This window comes from Suricata suricatta, chromosome 11 (assembly GCF_006229205.1).
Source record: "Suricata suricatta isolate VVHF042 chromosome 11, meerkat_22Aug2017_6uvM2_HiC, whole genome shotgun sequence".
Lineage (NCBI taxonomy): Eukaryota > Metazoa > Chordata > Mammalia > Carnivora > Herpestidae > Suricata > Suricata suricatta.
In genome coordinates, this window is record NC_043710.1 from 92,812,444 (window position 1) to 92,832,798 (window position 20,355).

Consider the following 20,355-nt stretch of genomic DNA (forward strand, 5'->3'; position numbering starts at 1 on the left):
TCTGGATGGGGCCCCCGAGTGTGGATTTTGCACAAGTCCCAGGCGAAGCTTGATGCTGCCGGTTCACGGACCACAAATTGAGAACCACTTCCCTAGGGTCTATTTCTACACCAAGAAACTAATCAGTTTACTCTTCTGCTTAAAAAGAAAACAAACCAACCCAGCAATTCCCTAGTATCTTTGAAATCTTTAAAATCGAGCCCAAACTCCTGGGGCACCTGGGTTGCTCAGTTGGTTAAGCATCCGACTTCGGCTCAGGTCATGGTCTCGCGGTTCATGGGTTTGAGCTCCGTACCAGGCTCTGCGCTGACAGCAGATACTCGGTCTCCCTCACTCTCTGCCCTTCCCCCACCTCTCAAAAATAAACGAACGTATAAAAAAAAAGCAAGCCCAAACTCCTTACAGCGGTCCTTACCACCTGGCCTAGCAGTGCCTTTCCCGCATCACCTCAAGCTACTGACCTCCCTTCAACCTGTAATGAGCCTACATCACACTGCTCATGTTCCTTAAGGTTGTCAAATATTTCAGCCTCTGCATCTGCCCACACAGTTCCCTGCCTGCAACTCTTTCCCCCCTGGAGCTTGTCAACTTCCTACTTGTCCATCAAGGTCCAACTTGACTGTACTTCCCTTTCAGGCATCGTAGTGTGTTAGAAGGGCTGTGGGCTTTGATGTCAGCGAGGCTTGGCTTTGAATTTCAGATCAATCACTTGTTAGCTGGGTGACCTTGAATTAGCCTCTCTATTAAGCTGGGGTTAACCTCAGCATCTTCATTACAAAATGGGAATCATAGTTATCTTTTAAGATTGTTGTTGGAGAGCAAATGATGTATGATAAATGCCTGGCTGGTAGGAGGCCGTCAATAAACAATAGCTATTATTATCCTTAGCTCTGCTCAAAAGTTCTGCCTGGCTTCCTGGAGGCGACTGTTTCCTTTTCCTCTGTGTTCCCACAAAGTTTTGTAGGATTCCATTTTGCATACATCACATGCTCTAGTCCCACTGCTTTTATACGTCGGACCTCCTTCCAAGTGCAGTTGGGGCCATTGTATGACTTCTAAAAATTGATCCTCCCAGTGGGGGTAGTGGGCATTTGGGTTGGCAAACCAAAGGCTTCTCTGTAGGAAGACAGTCTACAGGTGGATATACCCCGCACCACTGCCCATGCGTGGTGAGCAGCATGAGCTCTAGCCTTCAGGCCCCATTCACTCCTTGTACAATACACAACCTGTACCACTGTATTTCGAGGCTCTATGTATATAGCATGTGAGTTCAGTGCAAGTAAGAACTGTGTTTTATCAACCTGAAGCCACAACTGATGTTGAATCAAGGTAACCACGGGTAGGTAATATTGGCTGACGATGGAAAATACATCAGCGGGGTTAGGTAGGGCCCTGGCCTCAGGTTCAGGCATAGGGTCCTTACTCCTGCAGAGAAAGGGAGCCCAAGGACCAGGGTTAGACTCAGGCTTGAGGAATAGTCAGGAGCTGAATTACTAAAACTAAATGGTGAACAAGAATGCACTTTGGGGACTGAGATGGAGGTTAAGTGCCCAGGTGCTGAACTGGAGTTCTAGAAAGAGCTCTTAGAGCCCAGAGCACGAATGAGCCTGCAGATAACATCTTCCCTCCGCCATATGGGGTGGACAATCAGGACCAGAGTAACCTTAGAAGATATTAAGATACCATTTTCTATAGCTTCTTTCCCTACCCCTGCCCCAAATCAATCCCCTACTGCTGTTTCTTCTGTTGAACAGCAAGCCAGTTTCTTAGAAGGCTTTCAGATGCCTTAATTAATACATTTCCATTTCTTTTGCAGACCCCTCACTCCCCTCAACAGCTGGCACTCAGTGGGGAAGGCGGAAATAATTCCCAGGAAGGGAGCCTCTGACAGTTTTCCAGGCTGCTTCTAGACGCCCATGGGGTTTGGAGGAATTCCTGGTCTGAAGCTGCTGATATAACTTTGAACACGACTGAACCCCAGCCCCCCTGAGAGTCACACGTCAACTCCTGTTGAAGTCTCTTCCTGAATCTGGGCCAACCTCTGGACCTCGCCATCTACAAGGCTGCTTTAGGGGGGATAAGCTTTTGGGCTGTGCACCTTCACAGGTGATGTACAATGCCATTACTTGATCCCGCCTTGCTCAGGGCTCCCCTAGCAATGAACTCACATCTATCACACTGGGGCAAACATTTCTCTGATGGGTCTGTCCTCCCCCTACCTCCACATCATCTCGTCCGTAACCTTTCAAAGGCAGAACCAAATCTGATCTGCCCCTTTACCTTGAGGGTAAAAGGGCACAGTGACCTACACATAATATGTGTTAAATTACCTTCTGCTGATTGATTATTCAATTGATAGCCTGCTTTTCTAAGCCTTGGGTTGACAGTTGGGTTGGCATAAACCCGCTGACGGATGATCTCCCTATGTTCACGCAAAGAACACTTGCATGGTGCTTTCGTTCTCGAGGATTCAAAGGAACCATTTCTTAATGCTTTGCTGTGTTCTAGGCCCTGTGTTAGGTGCATAAGGATGTCAAGACAAATAAGATTTTGGGCTTGGCTTCAGGGAGCTGCCAGTCTTCACTCCACTAAGATTCCATGCCAGTAGTCCTTCTCAGAAGTAATTTCTGCTTCCTACTCTGGTATTTGAATATAATGTAATTTGTGTTTCTAATTTGGCACCTATCCCATACAACCTTGTGTTAAAAAAATTTCTGCTTCAGGGGCGCCTAGGTGGCTCCATCGGTTAAGAGTCCGACTTCGGCTCAGGTCATGATCTCACGGTTCATGGGTTTGAGCCCCACGTCAGGCTCAATGCTGACGGCTAGCTCAGAGCCTGGAGCCTGTCTTCAGATCCTTTGACTCCTTCTCTCTCTGACCCTCCCCTGCTCATGCTGTCTCTCTCTCTCAAAAATAAATAAAAACATTAAAAAATTAAAAATAATAATTTCTGCTTCTCTACCTGCCCCTCTAGCTTCCTAGAGGGAAGGAACCTGGTTTCGAATCCGAGGACCTCTGGGTGTCGGCATCGCTGGGGCTATATATTCTTGGTTTCTAAGAAGGAAGCAGTTTCAAAAGCACCCACCCCCAGGATAATGGGAAGGAGGACAGAAGTGTCCAAGTGTCCCTCTCAAGCTGGCCACTCAGAGCCACCTGCATTATTGTCATTCTCCGAGAGCAGCCTATTCCTTGCTCCTCATTATTCCACAGGTCAGGAAGATTCGGCCAAAAGCATTCTGTGTGCCAGTCCCCAGGTCTCATGTGCCCTTTGCAGCACACTGAGGGGAGCACAAGACGGGTCTGGAGAGAGTACACATCTGGGCTCTGGCCACTCGGTACGTATCTGCACTTGTGTTCATTGCTCAACTCTGAGCCTCCACATCCCCATCTGTGTGCGGTGGAGAAAGAATTCCTGCCCCTTGGGTCATATGAGGATTCCATGAAATGCCACGTGTAGAGCTCCTACAGAGTGCCTGGCCCTGGTCAGGAGTGATCAGCCCCCTCCTCTCCTACTCTTTCCTGGGGGCTCAGCATGGAACTCAGAAGACATCTGACCCAGTGTCTGGAACACAGGAGACCCCCGTCCTGATTCTCCACAAAGCCAAGGGAAGCAAGAAGAAGGAGACAATCTGAAGGCCTTAGCAGAACCCTCTGGTAGATCTGGAGCTCATCCCGATTTTGTGGGGTGCATGCGGGCCACCCCTGAACGGGGAGAGGGAGGCAGGCACAGAGGCAGACAGGAGAGCCCAGCTGTTTTGGTGGCCGCCGATCAGTCATCTCAGAAGAATGGGAGTGTGGCTACAGTCTCCAGACTGCCTTTATTGGCTTTTTATCAGGTAGGTAAAAGGAGGCACGTGGCAGAACAGAAGCTTTGAGAACTAGAAATGAGACAGAGTCGTGTAAAGGCAGGGACTGCTGAGAGGGAGGGCGGAGGCGGCCGTAGAACTACATGCGGTCCAGGGCTCCGGCCCTTTTCTTCTCAAGGACAACGGTCTGTGAATAATGAGCCAGACAAGATGGATTTTCCCCCATCCACATCTCTGGGAGTCGTAGGCCAGCACTGCAACTTGACATGCATCCCTCATGATGCTCTTCCAGAAAGGACCGTTCCCTGAGTCGAACAGCCTCTTTCCCCGCGAGGCAGGTACCTGACACCATGCTTAAAGGCCTACACAAAACGGAGGCTCACCCTACTCAACAGGCCCTCGAATTAAATGCTGAAATCCCCGCATGTCACCACCTTTTCCTGGGCATCCGCAATGCCACTGCCTTGATTTGAGTCCCATGCCATCCATCCGGGATCACGGGACAGCTATCTTGTGAGTACGCCTCCATCTGGTCCCCCCATGCCCAGTCCATTCCCCTCTCTCCTGCCAGAGGAACCTTTGCAAACCAAAGCCAATAATGCCACTCCCTTCTCCCAATAAGGCATATGGTCTTCCTCTTCAATGGGTCCCTGTCAGCCTTCTGGACAGAGTTTAAATATCCAAACACATAAATCCCATCACAACTGGCCCCTGCCTACAGTCCTCCTCCCCTCTGCTCCTCCCCATATCCGACTCCAGCCACAGAGAACCACTTGCACTGCTCAGCATGTATCTTGGCATTTGCTGCATCTAGAGTATTCTTCTCTACCAAGAGGATCCTTATCCATCCTCAGTACATCCTTTCCTTGCAAAGCCCTTCCCTGTCCACTGTACCGCCTTGCCTGTACTTCTACCAGATCTGCCCCTGTCCCTGACTACCCACCTGACCTTGTACAGATTCCTCATCTGCAATATTTGATGGCTGTGTGGACTAAATGAGTTAATACCCTCAAGGGCTTAGAACAGCACCTGGCTCATAGGAAATACTCAATAAATGTCAGCCATGATTGTTACCATCACCATTAACATAGCACATATCACACGGTGCTGTAATTCTTGCTTTACCTGTCTGGCTCTTAGAGTCGATCCTGGACTGCTTACTGGCAATTCCTCACACCCAAATAGTGCTGGCCAGGGACTGGATACTTTGATGAATGAATGAAATGAGTGAGTGATCACTGAAGCCCGTCTCTTTCTGATTTGAGTAAATTCAGAAACCAAGAGTAAAATTCTCCCTGAGCTTGGATATCACATGGAGGATGCGTTGGACATTCAGTTTTAGCCCCTGGATCGGTATCTTTCGTTTAAAGAATAGAATTCGATGACCTATTTGCACTTAAAATAGTCTCTGGCTTCATGGTGAAAAGTAATCCCAGGGGACTAGTTGTGGTATTTTTTTTAGTTCAGCACAATGTCTCTGGACAACCTTCTCAGTGGATTGAGGCCACGGACAGCCCACCCTACCAGGCTTCTGGCAAATTCGCTCCACAATCCTCTCTCAAAGGGGCCCAGCAGGGGAAATGGAATGAGGCATTTCAGCTTCATTTGCACTTAATTCATCAAAATGTCACTGGTAAGAGCGATTTGATGTCAAAGGCTTATGAGCCTTTATTCTAAGCCTTCCAAAGCCCTTTTCTCTTTGAACCTAAATGTGCCATTCTGCCAACATGGTGCTGAATGCCAACGGGGTGGTTGGTGCTGAACTTTCAAGCTCGAGGGGGACTCTTCCTCTTCCTGAATGTGCTCTGCAACCGGGTCCTGAGGATGTGACATGCAGTCTTTCCCCTTCCAGAACACCAGTTCTCGGGGCTTAATAGACAAGGATGCCTCACCCACCCCTGGGGGAGAGTAGGGGTCACAGAGGCCATCTGCCTGGCTCTTTCCCTTTACAGGTGGAGTACTAGACCTTCATAGGCCAGAGCCAGACCTAGTACCAAGTCCTGGGCACCCTCCAAATCCTTTGCCTAGAAGGACATCCCCAAAGTGAATGCCAATGGTAGCTTTGGGGATCTGAGGCTGCCACTCCAGCAGGTGAGGTTGTGTGCTGCTGTGGACTAGTGCCTAGGCTTGACCCCGCTCCACCACCTGCTGGTGGTGGGACCCTGGGAGGATCGTTTTGTATTTCTAAGTCTCAGGTGGCTTATCTCTACAATGGGGATAATGATATCTACTTCACAGAGCTGTTGTGAAGCAGGTAAAGAGTGAACAGTGGTCACAGTGGTTTCGGACATGAAATCACTGCAGAATTTTGTAAAGCGTTACGGAGACAAAACACCGGGCAGATATATCCCTGGTGGTGCTGCTTCCCAGTTATCCGCCTTGGGAAGAAGTTCTCGAGTCTTGGCGAGGACTCCAAAACCCTTTCACAAATGCTCCATCCCCAACCCATGTTCTGCCAAATCTTTATGGTCACCCAACCCAGACATTGCTCCAGCCATGTGGCTGACTCTGCATCCTTCCCTCTACTCGCCCCCCCCACCCCCAACTCTGAGCAGCTCTTTCCATAGGGAGTTCATTTTAAACAACCCAATGAGAAAGAATGAAATCGGCCATTTGTAGCAATGTGGATGGAACTCAAGGGTATTATGCTAAGTGAAATAAGTCAGGCAGAGAAAGACAGTTGCCATATGTTTTCACTCATATGTGGATTAGGAGAAACTTAACAGAGGACCATGGGGGAGAGGAAGTGGAAAAAAATAATTAAGGAGAAGGAGGGAGGCAAAGCATAAGAGACTTTTAAATACTGAGAACAAGCTGAGGGTTGATGGGGGTGGGGGAGAGGGGAAAATGGTTGATGGGCATGGAGGAAGGCACTTGTTGGGATGAGCACTGGGTGTTGTATGGAAACCAACCTGACAAAGAACTGTTATTTAAAAAAACAACAAAAAACCCCAACCACCAACTTTCTGCTCCACAGCTCCCTCTAGCGACAACCCCTTATCCTGCTTTCCCATAAAAGTGAGGCTTCTTTACCGACCTTTCCTCCAGCATTCAACCACCTCCATGTTATCTCAATCGGCCACCCATGAACCGCTCTTGCCAGTGACTTCTGTATTGCTAACTCTGAAGAATGCTTTTCTGTACTTCCTTCCATGGGGTGTAAAACATCATCACCCATTTTCTTCCTGTGGCCTTTGGCAGCCTCTAGAGCATGTGTTTTTCCCCTGCGCGATCCTCCCCCACTCATGGCTTCACCAGCCACCTCCTATCACCACGCCGCCTCGCAGGTACAGCGTCAGTGTGCCAAGCCCGCTGAACTCAACGACCTGCTGAATGCCTCCACCTGGACTCCATAAGGCATTTCCAAGTTTCCTGTTCCAAAGCTAATTTCATCCTCCCTTTTCTCAGACCTGATTGTCTCGAATTTTCCGCCTCAACGACTGCCATTACCATCCACCCCGATGTCCAACGTAGAAATCTGGGAGCCTTCTTACTGCAATCCTCTCTCTCATGGTCCACTCTCATTTGGTCTCTGAGTCCTGATGATTTATGTATTAAAGAATTTTCAACATATCCTATGACCCGATTTTTACTTGTGTAAAACACATGTTCATTAAGAAATCAGAAGGGAAGGGACACCTGTGGCTCAGTCGGTTGAGTGTTCAACTCTTGATTTTGGCTCAGGTCATGAGCCCAGCATCGTGAGATCGAGCTCCACATTGAGCTCTGTGCTAGGCATGGAGCCTGCTTAAGATTCTTTCTCTCTCCCTCTGCCCCCTCCCCGACTCGTGGGTGCTCTCCTGCTCTCTAAAATAAAAACTAATAAACAAAAATTAAGCTAATTTAAAGGATTTATCATGTGACCACTGACAAGTAGGATCTATTAATAGCAACTCAATAAGCCTTTTAATGGTTTAACCAAAGATTCAAGAAGCATCCAGACAAGGCATGAATGATGCAGCCTCATGATCCTAAAGTTTACTCCTGAAATGAGTCTAAGAAAGCAAAGACTGTTGTTGCACACGCAGCCTCCCCTGCCTCTGTCTCGCCCACTCCTCCAGTCGTCCATGCTCCATGCTGTAGGAAGCCATGTGGGCCCTTCATCAATGACCTCTGCTGCTTCCTACCCTCATTTCCCACCATGCTCTGTTTTAGGTATTCTAACTTAAGATGGAAATATCCATGCATCTTCAGCCTTGGATGTCATGCTCCTTCCCTCCTGGCACACTCTTTGCTCTCCATGTCCCTCCTGTGCCTGGCCAACCTCTCTCCATCCTTAAAGACTCTGGTCAAGCATCACCTCCTGTAGGCGTCTCTCCTACATGTCACCAGCTGAATCAGGAGCCAGTCCTCCAGCCTTCTGTCCATATCCTGCTCTTACCCATCACTGCCTTTCTCACTGTGCTTTTACCCAACTGTCTCCCATCAAAGAGTGACCTGGGGGCTGTCCATTCATCTTTGTATCTGAATATCTTGAATAATTTCAATGAAAACTATAAACAAATTTATTGGAGTGACACACGAGGACCCCTGAGACTGCTCCTCGGATACCTCCCTCTTCACACTACTCCAGTCTACCCCTTCCTCTCTGCCAAGTTCACCTCCACCAAGACACACCATCACTGTGGGCAGGCCTGCTGTGGGCTCAGCCAGGAAGGATCTGACTTGGGACTTGGGCCAAACGAATCCAGATCCAAGAGCCTCCCCCAAATAGTCATCCCTCTTACCTCCACTGCTCAAAAACAGCAGCAGGGTGAGAGGCCCCCCCACCTGGTCCAATTTATGTGAACCCACTTGTCACTCCAACCACATTTTCACTTGTAATGGGATTTGTGCCAAAAGCCACATTCTGATGATTTCCAAACAGATGCAGAAAACATGCTTGAATGCTCTTCTACAACTAATAGGCCCTGTGTCCGAGCCCAAGAGCCTTGGATAAGAAGGTGATAATGGACATGAACTCTGAGGCTCTTGAACACCCACTGGAGATGGCCCATGTGTCTGTACTTCACTCCATATCACTCAGACATGTGGGAAGCTGCTGTGTTCTTTAGACTCTCTACAGAAAGAGATTACTGGAGTGCCTGGGTGGCTCAGTTGGTTAAGTGTCCTACTTCAGCTCAGGTCATGATCTCACGATTCGTGAGTTCAAGCCCCACATCGGGCTCAGTACTGACAGTTCAGAGCCTGGATCCTGCTTCAGATGCTGTATCTCCCTCTCTCTCTACTTCTTCTCTACTCATGGTCTGTCTCTCTCTGTCTCTCAAAAATAAATAAACATTAAAAAAAATTAAAAAGGAAGATTCCTTAGACAAGGGTTATCAGCCCCTTGTGTGGGGGCTGTGGTTCCCCTTTATATCTGGCCTCCACCTCTCTTGCCGTAGGACAGCCTGGACTCATCTCACTGGTTGTCCAGGGAAAGTGGGTGGGCAGCCTTGTACATGCACACCCTGGGGGCCTCACCCTTTACACCGTCACCCCCCAAAGCCGCACACATGGACAGTGCACACAGAGGCACAGGCCCAAGACCACCACGCCCCCATGGTGAAATCTCAGGCTTACCCCAGTGTGATGCTGTGAACAACTGTTTTCACTTGCACCCGTTAACAGATGGCGGAGTCAATGTCATTTTTATTTTCCTATGGGGGGAAGGCATTCTCCTTGAACAAGAAGGGGCCACTGAGACACAACCTGGTGGACCTCCACGAACCTAATAATAATCATCCCTGAGGGGTGCCTGGCTGGCTCACTCTGTAGAGATTGTGACTCTTGATCTCATGGTAGTGAGTTCAAGCTCCATGTTGGGCTTTGAGCTTACCTAAAAAAAAAATCTCTCCTGGTCCAAACCAGCCAGTGTTGACTCCAGGCTCCACCAGACAGAAGGGGGACAGTCATGCTCAGTCTCACCCACGGCCCCCAGGTGGATGGCCCAACCGCAGCAGCATCCTAACAGTCCACAGCCTGCTCTGTCACTGTCCTGGTGGCCGGGGCTGGTGCCATCATACCCTCCTGGTTGGCCTGGCCCACTGTGTCTGCTCCTCCTGACCTTTCCTGTGGCCTCAGCTCTCCCCTGTTCCTTTTACTTCAGCCTCCAGCTTTGAGGCTTCCTGACGCCGCTAAGATGTAGGAACATGGGATCTCATGGAAACCAGGCCGTGCACCTGGCCTTGGGCAAGGCTGTGGGCAGGGAGGAAATCAGTTGCTCACTCTCATTGCTGTGGCTTGACCTAGGGGAGTCCTCACTGTTGATTAAGATCTGACTTGTTTGAAGGGCGCCACAGGGTCCTGGGGCACATGGGGGAGGTAACACCTGTGGGGTGAACCTCAGCCGAGGAGAGAGGAGACTCAGCAGATGAATTCTCCTCTCCATCGCTACGGCTGTCCGGTGAGGCCGCAGTTTCCTGGGTCTCTCTGAAGAGGGAACACTCTGCTGTGCTTTGAGCAGAGCTGTGGCCAGCACAGGCCGTACGCCCTTATACAGATGGACAGACGTCCTCCTGGCCTGCCACTCCCTGCCCCTCCCCCTCACTTCGGCTGCCTTGGAAGTGTACTCCCTGAATTCGCATAGGAGCTTCCCCCTTGATCTAGGGAGCCCTGTCTTTAGACAACTCATACTTCCTGTAGGTCAAACCTATGTGTGTGTTACTTTATTATTTTTTTCTTAGTTTATTTATTTTTTGAGAGAGAGAGAGAAACTGAGAAGGGGAGGGGCAGAGAGAAAGAGAAAGAGAGAGCATCTCAAACAGGCTCAACACTGACAGTGCACAGCCCAACATGGGGCTCGACCCCATGGACGGTGAGACCATGACCTGCGCTGAAATCAAGACTCAGACACTTAACTGACTGAGCCACTCAGGTCCCCTGTATGTGTTATTTTAAATCCTTAAAAAATAATTCTTCCAAATGAACCCTAAAGGCTTGCAGAAGGGACAAAAATGATAAAATAGCTTGCCAGAGAATAGACAGCCGGTAAGTGCATGAACTGAAACCTTAGCTTAGGTCTGACACTGGGCTCTGTGCTCTCTCAGACCACGAGCGCTGAAGCCAGAGAGCCAGGCCTTCAATGTGGGCTCGGTGCTAAGAGCTGTGTGGTCCCTGGCAGGTTACATGGCCTCTCTGACCCTCCACTGCTTCATCTGCAGAAGTGACAGGTTTAGATGCGGTGAGCTCTGACATTCAGGGCTCTGTTGTACCAGCCTCGGAAATGGTTCTGAACGACTAGAGGCAGAGGTCACACAGGATGGATCTAGGCTTTAGGACTAATGTAAATCTAGGGAACATCATGGCAGACATATCGAATCGTTGAACCTGGGGAAGGTGGGGTCCCAGCAGCACCCACTCCTGCCCACGACCAATCCCAGTGGCATCCTGACAGCCTCTGGGCTGGAATGCTCTTCTCATTCCTCAGACACCAGCTCCACCATCACTTCTGGAGGGAAGCCTTCCCTCCCCTGCCCTCTTGCCTCTCAAGACTGGATCCCACTGCCCTCCCATCTGGCTTCATGGCTCCTTCTATTTTGCGCTTTATGGTTTGAAATTCTGTATTAATGTGATCCTTCACTAACATGTCTCTCACTGGTAAGTTTCATGAGGGCAGGGTCCACATTGATGGTGTCCCCCACCGTGTCCCCAACATCTGGAATAGTAAAAGGTATTCAACGAGCATTTCTTGAATTAATGGTTTAAGTAAGTAATTAAGTGATACGAGTAGTTACATCTAGTTGAGACCAAGCAGCAAGGGTTCAGACTTGGAAGCCAATCTGGGGTGAATTGGAAGATCCCTGGCTGACCGCCTAAGTGATCGTGTATAGCTGCCTGTCCTTGAGCCCCAGACTCCTCCTCACTCCCTGCCAGTCCATGTCATAGCTCATTAGGAGGCTGATAAGGGGACTGGCTGTACACTAGTTCTGACATCCCTAAAGTTGCCCTACCAGTCACCAGGCAGGCTGAAGGAATAGCTCAAGGTGACCAAGTTTGTCGGTAAGAGAAAGAAAAGGCCTGGTAATTCAGCTTTCTGGGGTTTAACCACTGGGCTGCCCCTCCGCAGTGAAATGCAAATTAAGAAAACTGTTTGCGGGGAAGAGAGGGTCTGTGACCGGAGAGAAAAGCAGCACATCCTTTTGTGCTGAAGCATGGGCGTCATCAGCAGAGTGGGCTCAAGTCTCAAAGATAGCAGACAGGGGCACCTGGGTGGCTCTGTCAGTTAAGCGTCCGACTTCAGCTCAGGTCATGATCTCACGGTCCATGAGTTCGAGCCCCATGTTGGGCTCTGTGCTGACAGCTCAGGGCCTGGAGCCTGCTTCAGATTCTGTGTCTCCCTTTCTCTCTGCCCCTTCTCCTGCTTGTGCTCTCTCTCCTTCTCTCTCAAAAATAAATAAAAACATGAAAAAACCCCCAAAGACTCAAGACAGCAGACAGCTCTCTGAGGGAATCTTCACCTCTATCCCCTGCCCCTGTGAAACGCTCTCAGGGCTCCCTAGGATTTCTATTCCTCGCGAGCAAGGCTTCACTTCTGAATCAGCTCACTCTGAGGATTCACAGTTCTCTGCGTGAGTCTTGCTGTGTACCTTACCAGGTCACTGCAAATCCTGTCTACACTGCCAGGCAATCTCTTAAGCACCCCTTCTCCTCAGCTCTTAAATAGCTTTTTCATACTCCTGTCTATATAGAACATTTCACCAGGCATCATCAAAGACTGCTTATTTAATACCTCAACAAATATTTTTATCCTTGAAGACAATCATGGCAAAAATTTGTCTCATAACCCAACCTTGGTACATATAAAGGGTTAAAATTGTATCAACTCAAGAGATGAAGGGCAGGGAAGAGAGAAGGTAGGAAAGAAAAGAAGAAAGCCAGGCAGAAGGGAAGAGAGGTGTAGAGGGAGGGAGCATGAAAAGGAAGGAGAGAAGGAGGGGCCCGGTTTGAAAGGTACTTTGCTTGGTGACATCAAAGTCCAGGTCTGGTGGGGTGTGGAGTTGGGAAGAACATGGGCCCTGCTGTTACACAGATCTGGGTTCAAATCCCAGCCCTGTCTCATACTAACTATGTGGCTTCAGACAAGTCATGCATGCCTTCTGAGCTTCAGATGGCTCATTTGCAGAATGAGGATAACAATGAGCTAAAAGGTATGTTTAAAGAGGATTCGAGATGATGTATGTAAAGTCCCTTACATGTTGGCATTCACTGGGAGGCAGCGGGGGCTCCTTCTGCACCTGGAAGGCACAGAGAAGGAAAGGGCTTGGTTCAAGGTCGTGCCAAGAACTCAGGTCCTGGGGCGCCTGGGTGGCTCAGTCGGTTAAGCGCCTGACTTCGGCTCAGGTCATGATCTCATGGTTCGTGGGTTCGAGCCCCATGTCGGGCTCTGTACTGACAGCTAGCTCAGAGCCTGGAGCCTGCTTCAGATTCTGTGTCTCCCTCTCTCTCTGATCCTCTCCAGCTCATGCCATCTCTATCTGTCTCTCAAAAATAAATTAAAAAAAAGAAACAAAAGAAAAAAAAAAGAACCCAGGTCCTGTGCTCTCTGCACTGAGTGCCCATCACCAGGACCTGGCCACAGAAACTCAGAGATGGAAATAGGGACGTGACTCAGTAACAACTTAATTAATTTGTACAGGTGTTAATAGTGTGTGCCAAGAAAACAAGGGATTTCCCCCTGGAAGAACTTTCTCTATCCTTGCTCTAACCAAACAGACGACTGACATTCTACGACGCTCACCTGCATTTTAACCAAGTCCCCACATTCACCCTGAAAACCTATAGCCTGTCCAAGTGCACCTTGGCTCGGGTCTGTAAAAGCACACTAACAGCAGCAGAGAGTAATGCAAGAAGGTGCAACAAAATAGCCATGACCGTGACCATCTCCTCTGGCCGTTGAACCCTTTTCCCCCTGTTATTTTACCATGTCTCCCTTCAGCACTTCTCCAGTGTCAAAGTCAACTGATGGGGTATGTTCTATTCTCCCAGGCCTGCTCTAGTTCTGCCAGGGGCTGCTACCGAGAAGTGAAATAATCAGAACAAACAGAAAGCACCAGGCGTATCCGGAAATGGACCCCAAACCCAAACCTCAAATCCATATTAATTGGTCAAAACCTCCATTACCTGTTACAGGTGCTGAACTAGAGAGCCACAGGGCAGGGTGCCTGGCTCAGAAAAGATTTAGGCAAAGAATGGACAAATACATGAAAAATTCATGCGTGGTTCATGAGCATTTGGCACAACCTCATGCCCTTCCATCCCCCTCCCCAGCCCACCCTCAAGTCCAGATCACCTGTTCTTTCCTTACCCTAGCGATCAGCTCCCCGACCATGCCCGTCCAGGTGCCGTTGGCCTCAGGAACACCGTACACACCGTCCCCGACCAGGCGGATCTTGTAGTTGAACCTGAGGATCTCTGCCAGCTCCTTGAGCATGTCCACACAGAAGCCCTCATAGCGGTCATTGCCTTCCATCTCCTGGTGGTTCCCCTTCAGCATTAAATACGGGTTTTCCTGCAGCAAAACTGGGCAGCTGTCATTCTCATCTTAGCCCTGGTGTCTCAGCCACTAGGGATGGGGGTGCCAGGGCAGAGGTCAGGGAGGAGACGAGGTGACTTGGGCGACGGGCTGCTCTGGAGGTGATAATCGCTCCCCTCCCCACTTCAAGACACCAAGAACACACAAGGGTCTCAATGCACAGAGGGTCAAGCTGAAGCCCCTCTGTCTTGTGCAAGGTCATCATCGGACCTCACCCTCATTCCATCCCTTCCTTTTTCCCCTTCTGTTTCTTTATTCCACATGGACTATCACAGGGCATTATGAGATTACTCGGATGTGGACAATATAACTAGTGATGTAAGAGCATGTACTGACCAAATGCAGATCCAGCCATGAGAGCCCTGGGGAGAGGGGTGGGTTTCTCAGGTGAAACATCCAGAGAATGTTCCATGGGAAAAGGTAGAATCCAAGAGTTCCAGAGGGTGATGGAATGCAGGTGGAATGGTGTGAATAGAAGGCATCAGAGGCAGGGGAGAGGCAAGATCAAGGGCATAATGTTGAGTGAGAAGGAGCATGGCCTCTTCAGGGGACAACGGATCCTCTATTCAGCTGGAGCGTGGGTTGTGTGCCAGGAGAATAAATCAGGGTCAGAAGGGGCCTTGGATAACAAGGAAAGGTGGATACACAGCCTACACACCTAGTAGGGGAGCATTGACTGAAAGACTTAAAGATTAAGAATATTAAATAATAAGAGAGAGCATCTGGGGGCAAGAACAGACTCTCTCCTGATGTGAGATAATGATGGGGCGCAGAGAGCTGTAAGAAACACACAGAGGGTCAGGCTTGACGATGGGTGGGGAGTGGGGCACAGAGGGGAGGGGGTCCCCAGACTGTTGGGGCCTGGGTGTCTGCCCTGAGGATGGTGTCATCACTGGCAATGGATGGTCTGGAAGGGAAGTGGATTTGGGTCATGTTGAATTTGAGGTGCTTGTGGGCTATCCAGGAGGAAACCCCTGACTGTGTGTTTATAATGTGGTGTGAGGGCAAGACTGGGGCAGGGATTGGGAGGTCTCCATACAGAGCAGACAGCTGAAGCTCCAGGGTATGTGAGGCCATTAAGGGGGAAGAACTGAGGGAGGACAGAATGGGGACAAGACCCAGATCTTAGACAGTAGGAAAATGAAGAGCATCTGTAGAAGAAGCTAAAGCAGAAGCAGCCAGAAAGGCTGAAAGTCCGGAAAATGGGGCCACGAAAGCCAAGGAGGAAGGAGGTTCAAGAAGGTGCGTGCACCTTCCCCTATGGAGATGAAGCAGGGCTGTGAAGGGGACCCCTGGCCAGGTGTTGCTGGCAACCCTCCCATGGCAGGTGCAGCAGGCACAGCAGGACTCCACAGGAATGGGGAGTGAACGAGAGGTGCACGAGAAAGAAGTACCAGAACCTTGAGAAGTCAGGAGATAAAGAAAGGCAGGGGCGTGGCCTCTCCACCCAACTTCTACTTGCCTCATCTCTCCTCCAGCCTCAGTTTCCCCAGCTGCAAACCACTGGGCTGGAAGATTCCCTGAGTGTCCACAAACGTCCACCATGACTTACAATCCCTAAACTGGAGGGTTGCTGGAGGGGCAGCAGGATATGGGCAAGGGGATGGCAATGGTATCTGAAGACGGGAGAAACCAGGGTATACTTGCAGGTGGAAAGGAAGAATCCCATGAGAAGGAAAGACGAGAGAAGGAAGAGAGATCTACGGTGCAGTGAGGTCCTGGGGCCAAGTGGAAGGTGATGGGGCCAAGGTGACAATGAAGCTGAGAAGGGGGCCTGTAGGTGAGGTGGTGGAGACATGGACATGGACACAGAGAGGAGGGAAAGGGACAGAGGTGAGGGCATCTGTGCCAGGCCGCAGAGTCATGTTCGGGGCTGAACTGAGGGCTCGGTGCACAGAAGGTTTGGTAGAACTTCTCAGGAGATATGACAGGAAATGAGCAAGACATGAGCCCAGGGAGTACCAAGGTCCAGAGGACGGCGGTTGGGAGGTGACTGTCGATGGGTAGCTGTGAGTGGGGATTGTGAGGAGGATTGGGCTTGGGACACTCATGAGATGAGATGGCTGAGCATTATGGTGGAGATGGTGCTGGAAGCTAAGAGATGCAAGTACTGAAACATTGGTTTGCTGAGCTCAAGCTGGAAGGGGCTTCAGGGTTGGGGAGTACGGAGAATCAGAAAGGATGGGGAATCAGACAGACCAGAGGTCATGGGGAGGGGTGGTAAGGGAGGGTGATTTTGTGGGTGTAAAGTGGGAGAGAAGATGGTAGAAGGTTGTACGTCAGGGAGATGGAGCTCTGTGTTGAAGGTGGCCTGGTTCTGTTTCATGGCCAAGTTCACTGCCATGTCAATGAGGTGGGCCAGTCTTCTGTCTTCCACACCTGCTGTCTTCCACTCAAGGGTTTCTTTCTGCCCCAGCTGCTCTCCCTCTTTCTCTTAACCAAATTCACCTCTGTCCTTGGGGGTTCCATCACCTCCTCTGAAGCCAACTCATTTCTCAGAGTTCTCACTGCCTCATGTGGCCCGGTCATCCTCCAGGCTATGACCCCAAGTAGAATGTAAGTGGGGCCTGGACGGATTCTTCCCCTTCTCTGGTACCCAGGTCTGGCTCCGGCATCAGGCACTTGTGGACTGAGCAAGTGAACAACGCCAGGATAGGGCTTGGCTGGGGGTTCCAGCCCTGGGTTGGCAACACCCCAGGCTACCTTTAATTATCCCAAGGAGCATCACTAAATTCATCTCCCCAGAAACTCTCTACTCTCAAGTTAACTTAGAACTCACAGGCATGTTCAAAGTAAACATACAAAAGGCCAAGCTTGGGGGCGCCTGGATGGCTCAGTCAGTTAAGCGTCGGACTTTGGCTTCGGTCATGATCTCGCTGTGAGTTTGAGCCCTGCATTGAGCTCTATACTGATGATACGGATCCTGCTTGTGATTCTGTCTTTCCTTCTCTCTCACTCTGCCCCTCCCCTGCTTGCGTATGTGCGCTCTCTCAAAAACAAAATAAATATCTACCAAAAAAAAAAAAAAGCCAATCTTGGAAGGAACAGACATGTGGGAAAGCCAAACTATTGGGAAGGTTGGGGCTCACCGGTACTTTGGAAAATGTGGGGGCTGAGTGCCGGCTTGGAGCAGGAGCCCTGGTGTCCTGGCACCAGTATTAGGAGAATGGGAAGGGAAACGCAGGCAGAATGTTCAACTTGGGGTAAGGGCTCAAGGAGTAAGAGCTAAGGCTGATTCTGTGTGTTTGCTCGTATTAACCAATAAATCATTCACATTCCCAAGTGTGCCCGGACAGGAACAGGAGACAACAGTGATATGTGCTGAGTTTTAAGGGACTCAGGATTACTGTTTGCCAAGGATAACCCACAAATGGTCATCAGAGACTAAATTAAGGTAAACAATCCTGGTGAGAGTTGTAGCAGCCATTTTAGACACACAGGCACAAGAAGAGATTTGTGTCTGAATCGTGCTTACCAGGTTGTTAAATGTCACCTAGCACCGAGGGGCCCTGCTGCCACACTTGAACACTTGTGTGCATATGTGAGCCATCTGTGTGCGTGCACGCACACAGAGTCAGATCGACTTTCCCCATCTAGAAACACACCGCTGTGGTCTCCATATCCCTGTGGGTTGTGCCAAAGCTCTCAGCACTGTCCAATTCCAGCCCTTGAGAGGCAGGAAGTACAACCCAGCAGTGGGTTGGCTTTTAAGGGACATCTTTCTACTCTGTAGGAAGGGACTCCTTTTTTCAAATTCTAATCTTCAAGCTCCTACTTTGTGTCAAGGACCCCAATCTTCAAGGAGCTCCCATTATAGAAGGGGAGATAGAGTGTAAACAGCCTCTGATAGGAGAAATGCCACCAGAGAAGTGTGGGCAAGACGCTAGAGATGGGGGAGTGCAGGAGTCAGGTTAGGGAAGACTTCATGGAGGAAGTGACATGTGAACAGAGCTCTGAAGGGCACACAGGCATTTCCAGTTGGAAATGGGATTTAGGGGGAAGGGTATTCTGGGCTGAGGGAACAACAGGTGCAGAGGCAGGGAAAGGCATAATACAGTGAGGAAGTGTTGTGCGGCCTTGTAGTGCTAGACCCCATGTCGTGCGGAGAGGAAGCAGGTAGAGCAGGCTGGGCTTGGTTATGAGGGGTTTCTATTCCGAGCACAGGGTGGTGGGTCCTGGGCAGCACTGAAGGATTGTAAGTGATGAAGTGACAGGATAATTCTGACTTTAGGAAGACCATGCTGACAGAGGGGTAGGGCGTATGGGGGACTAGACTGAGCAATTGAGAAGGGATCTCGATGGAGGTCACACTCAGGTGACAGAGGTAAATGGGCCTCAGTGGGGGCACAGGCTTTGTGGGAGGTCCCAGCAGTGATGACCCACACCCCTGCCCCGGCCAGGACCACAGCTCACCATTGCCCAGCAAAGCCAGGCTCTAGCAGACCTCAGGGGCTGTGGTGATACCACCACCCTCCAATCTTTCTGGCATTTCCAGGTTGGTTCAGAGAGGCTAAAGCTGGAGCTGACAGGGGGAGTGACCAACAGTCTGGGAGCTGGAACTGCTGTCTCTATGCTTCGCTCCGACTGTTCCCTCCTTCAGCCTGGAATATTCCTTCCCAGATGGCCACTTGGCTCTCACCTCTCCCCATCAGGTCTCTGCTCAGATTTCCCTGGCTCAGTGGGTCCACACTGACACCTGCACTCTCAGCTCTGTCTATCCCTGGGTACCCACCACAGCGCCCTACAGTATTGATCCCCTCCCCAATATTCACTGAAAAAGCAAATGAAAATATTCAGTGACTCCATTTCCCACTACATGAAGGGAACACTCAACGGGGCACCATTCAAGTTCCTCAGCACTGTAGCCTACTTTTCTGGCCTCCCGTTCCCTTCCACCAATGCCCATTCCTGGAAAACTGGCCCTTTCCAGCACTTCCTAACCACCCACAATGCTGTGCTTTATTCACCTCTCCCTCCCCCTCTCTCCCTGTCTTTTGGAGCCTGTCTTCTGTGTCCCTTCTTATCCCGAGGCTTAGCTAACCTTCCCGATGGCATGCGAGCCTCTCCCTTCCAACCCACAGTGCTAGCTGGGCACCTCCTTCCTGGCTTCTACCCCACTCTGCCTACAGTGGATCAAGAATTCTAGCCTCAGGTTCCTGGGCCCCGGGAGTTCTCGAATGTAGCGATGGAGGTCCCCAAGCTCTTTCATTATCTCAAAAAGCCTAAAGAAACAGACCCGTTTGCAGACCTGGCGCACTTAGCAGTGATAAGGCTAAGCAGCCAACCCAGGACATGGAGTCTCTGCTTTGGGCTGGAGTTCTATCGGCAGTGGCAACACTGGCTATCTCCTGCTGATAAGACACCGAGCCAGGCAGGGGAATGTGCTTTTGATTAGTTAAAAGGGAAGAGTGAGGGGAGAGGAGCAAACTAATTATTACTTAATATATGCAGCTGGTTTAACTGACAAGTCTTTTAAAACATGAGATCTTCGCCAGGGAAGAAGACGACCTTGGCCGTGAGTGCACTTGACCCATGCCATCTCCTAAATTATAACCTCTTTGAGGCTAGAGACCGAGCCTTATTCATCTTCGTGTCTCCGGGAATGAACACGGTGCCTGATCCATGGGGAGAAGGGTTTGGTAATTGTTGAAGAGAATTGAATCAAATAAAACAGGCAGATGGTCCCTTGCTCTATAGATTGAGAACTTCCTTTTGACCATCTGGAAATGAAGAAACAGGCCATAAAACCTACTGAAATTCAGATGTCCGCTGCAGGGCGGGGGGCATTTTGTGCACAGTAGGCGCCGAGCAAAGTAGGCTGTCGTGAAAGAGTAGGGGCCACCCTAGTGGACTGGATCCGGCACCCTGCTGGGCTTCTCTGTCATAAGGTTCCCTTCCCTGAGCCACGCACAGCCCCCTGGCCGTCAGGGCGCCCCTGGAAGAGGCATGCACGAACTGCGTTGTCTCGTCCCCCCATCCCTCTTCTCCAGCTGCTCTGGAACTCATCAGATAGCATTTCCATATGAAACAGCAACT

The 20,355-nt window shown here is 50.1% G+C and overlaps 1 protein-coding gene across 1 annotated transcript in view; it reads right to left on the minus strand.

The window, feature by feature from the left end:
* Positions 1-20,355, minus strand: part of GRIK4 (glutamate ionotropic receptor kainate type subunit 4) — a 297,108-nt gene that overhangs the window by 60,444 nt on the left and 216,309 nt on the right. The window contains exon 11 of the mRNA XM_029915677.1: positions 14,092-14,306. Coding sequence (XP_029771537.1) covers positions 14,092-14,306 — 215 coding nt within the window. The remainder of the gene's footprint in view (positions 1-14,091; positions 14,307-20,355) is intronic.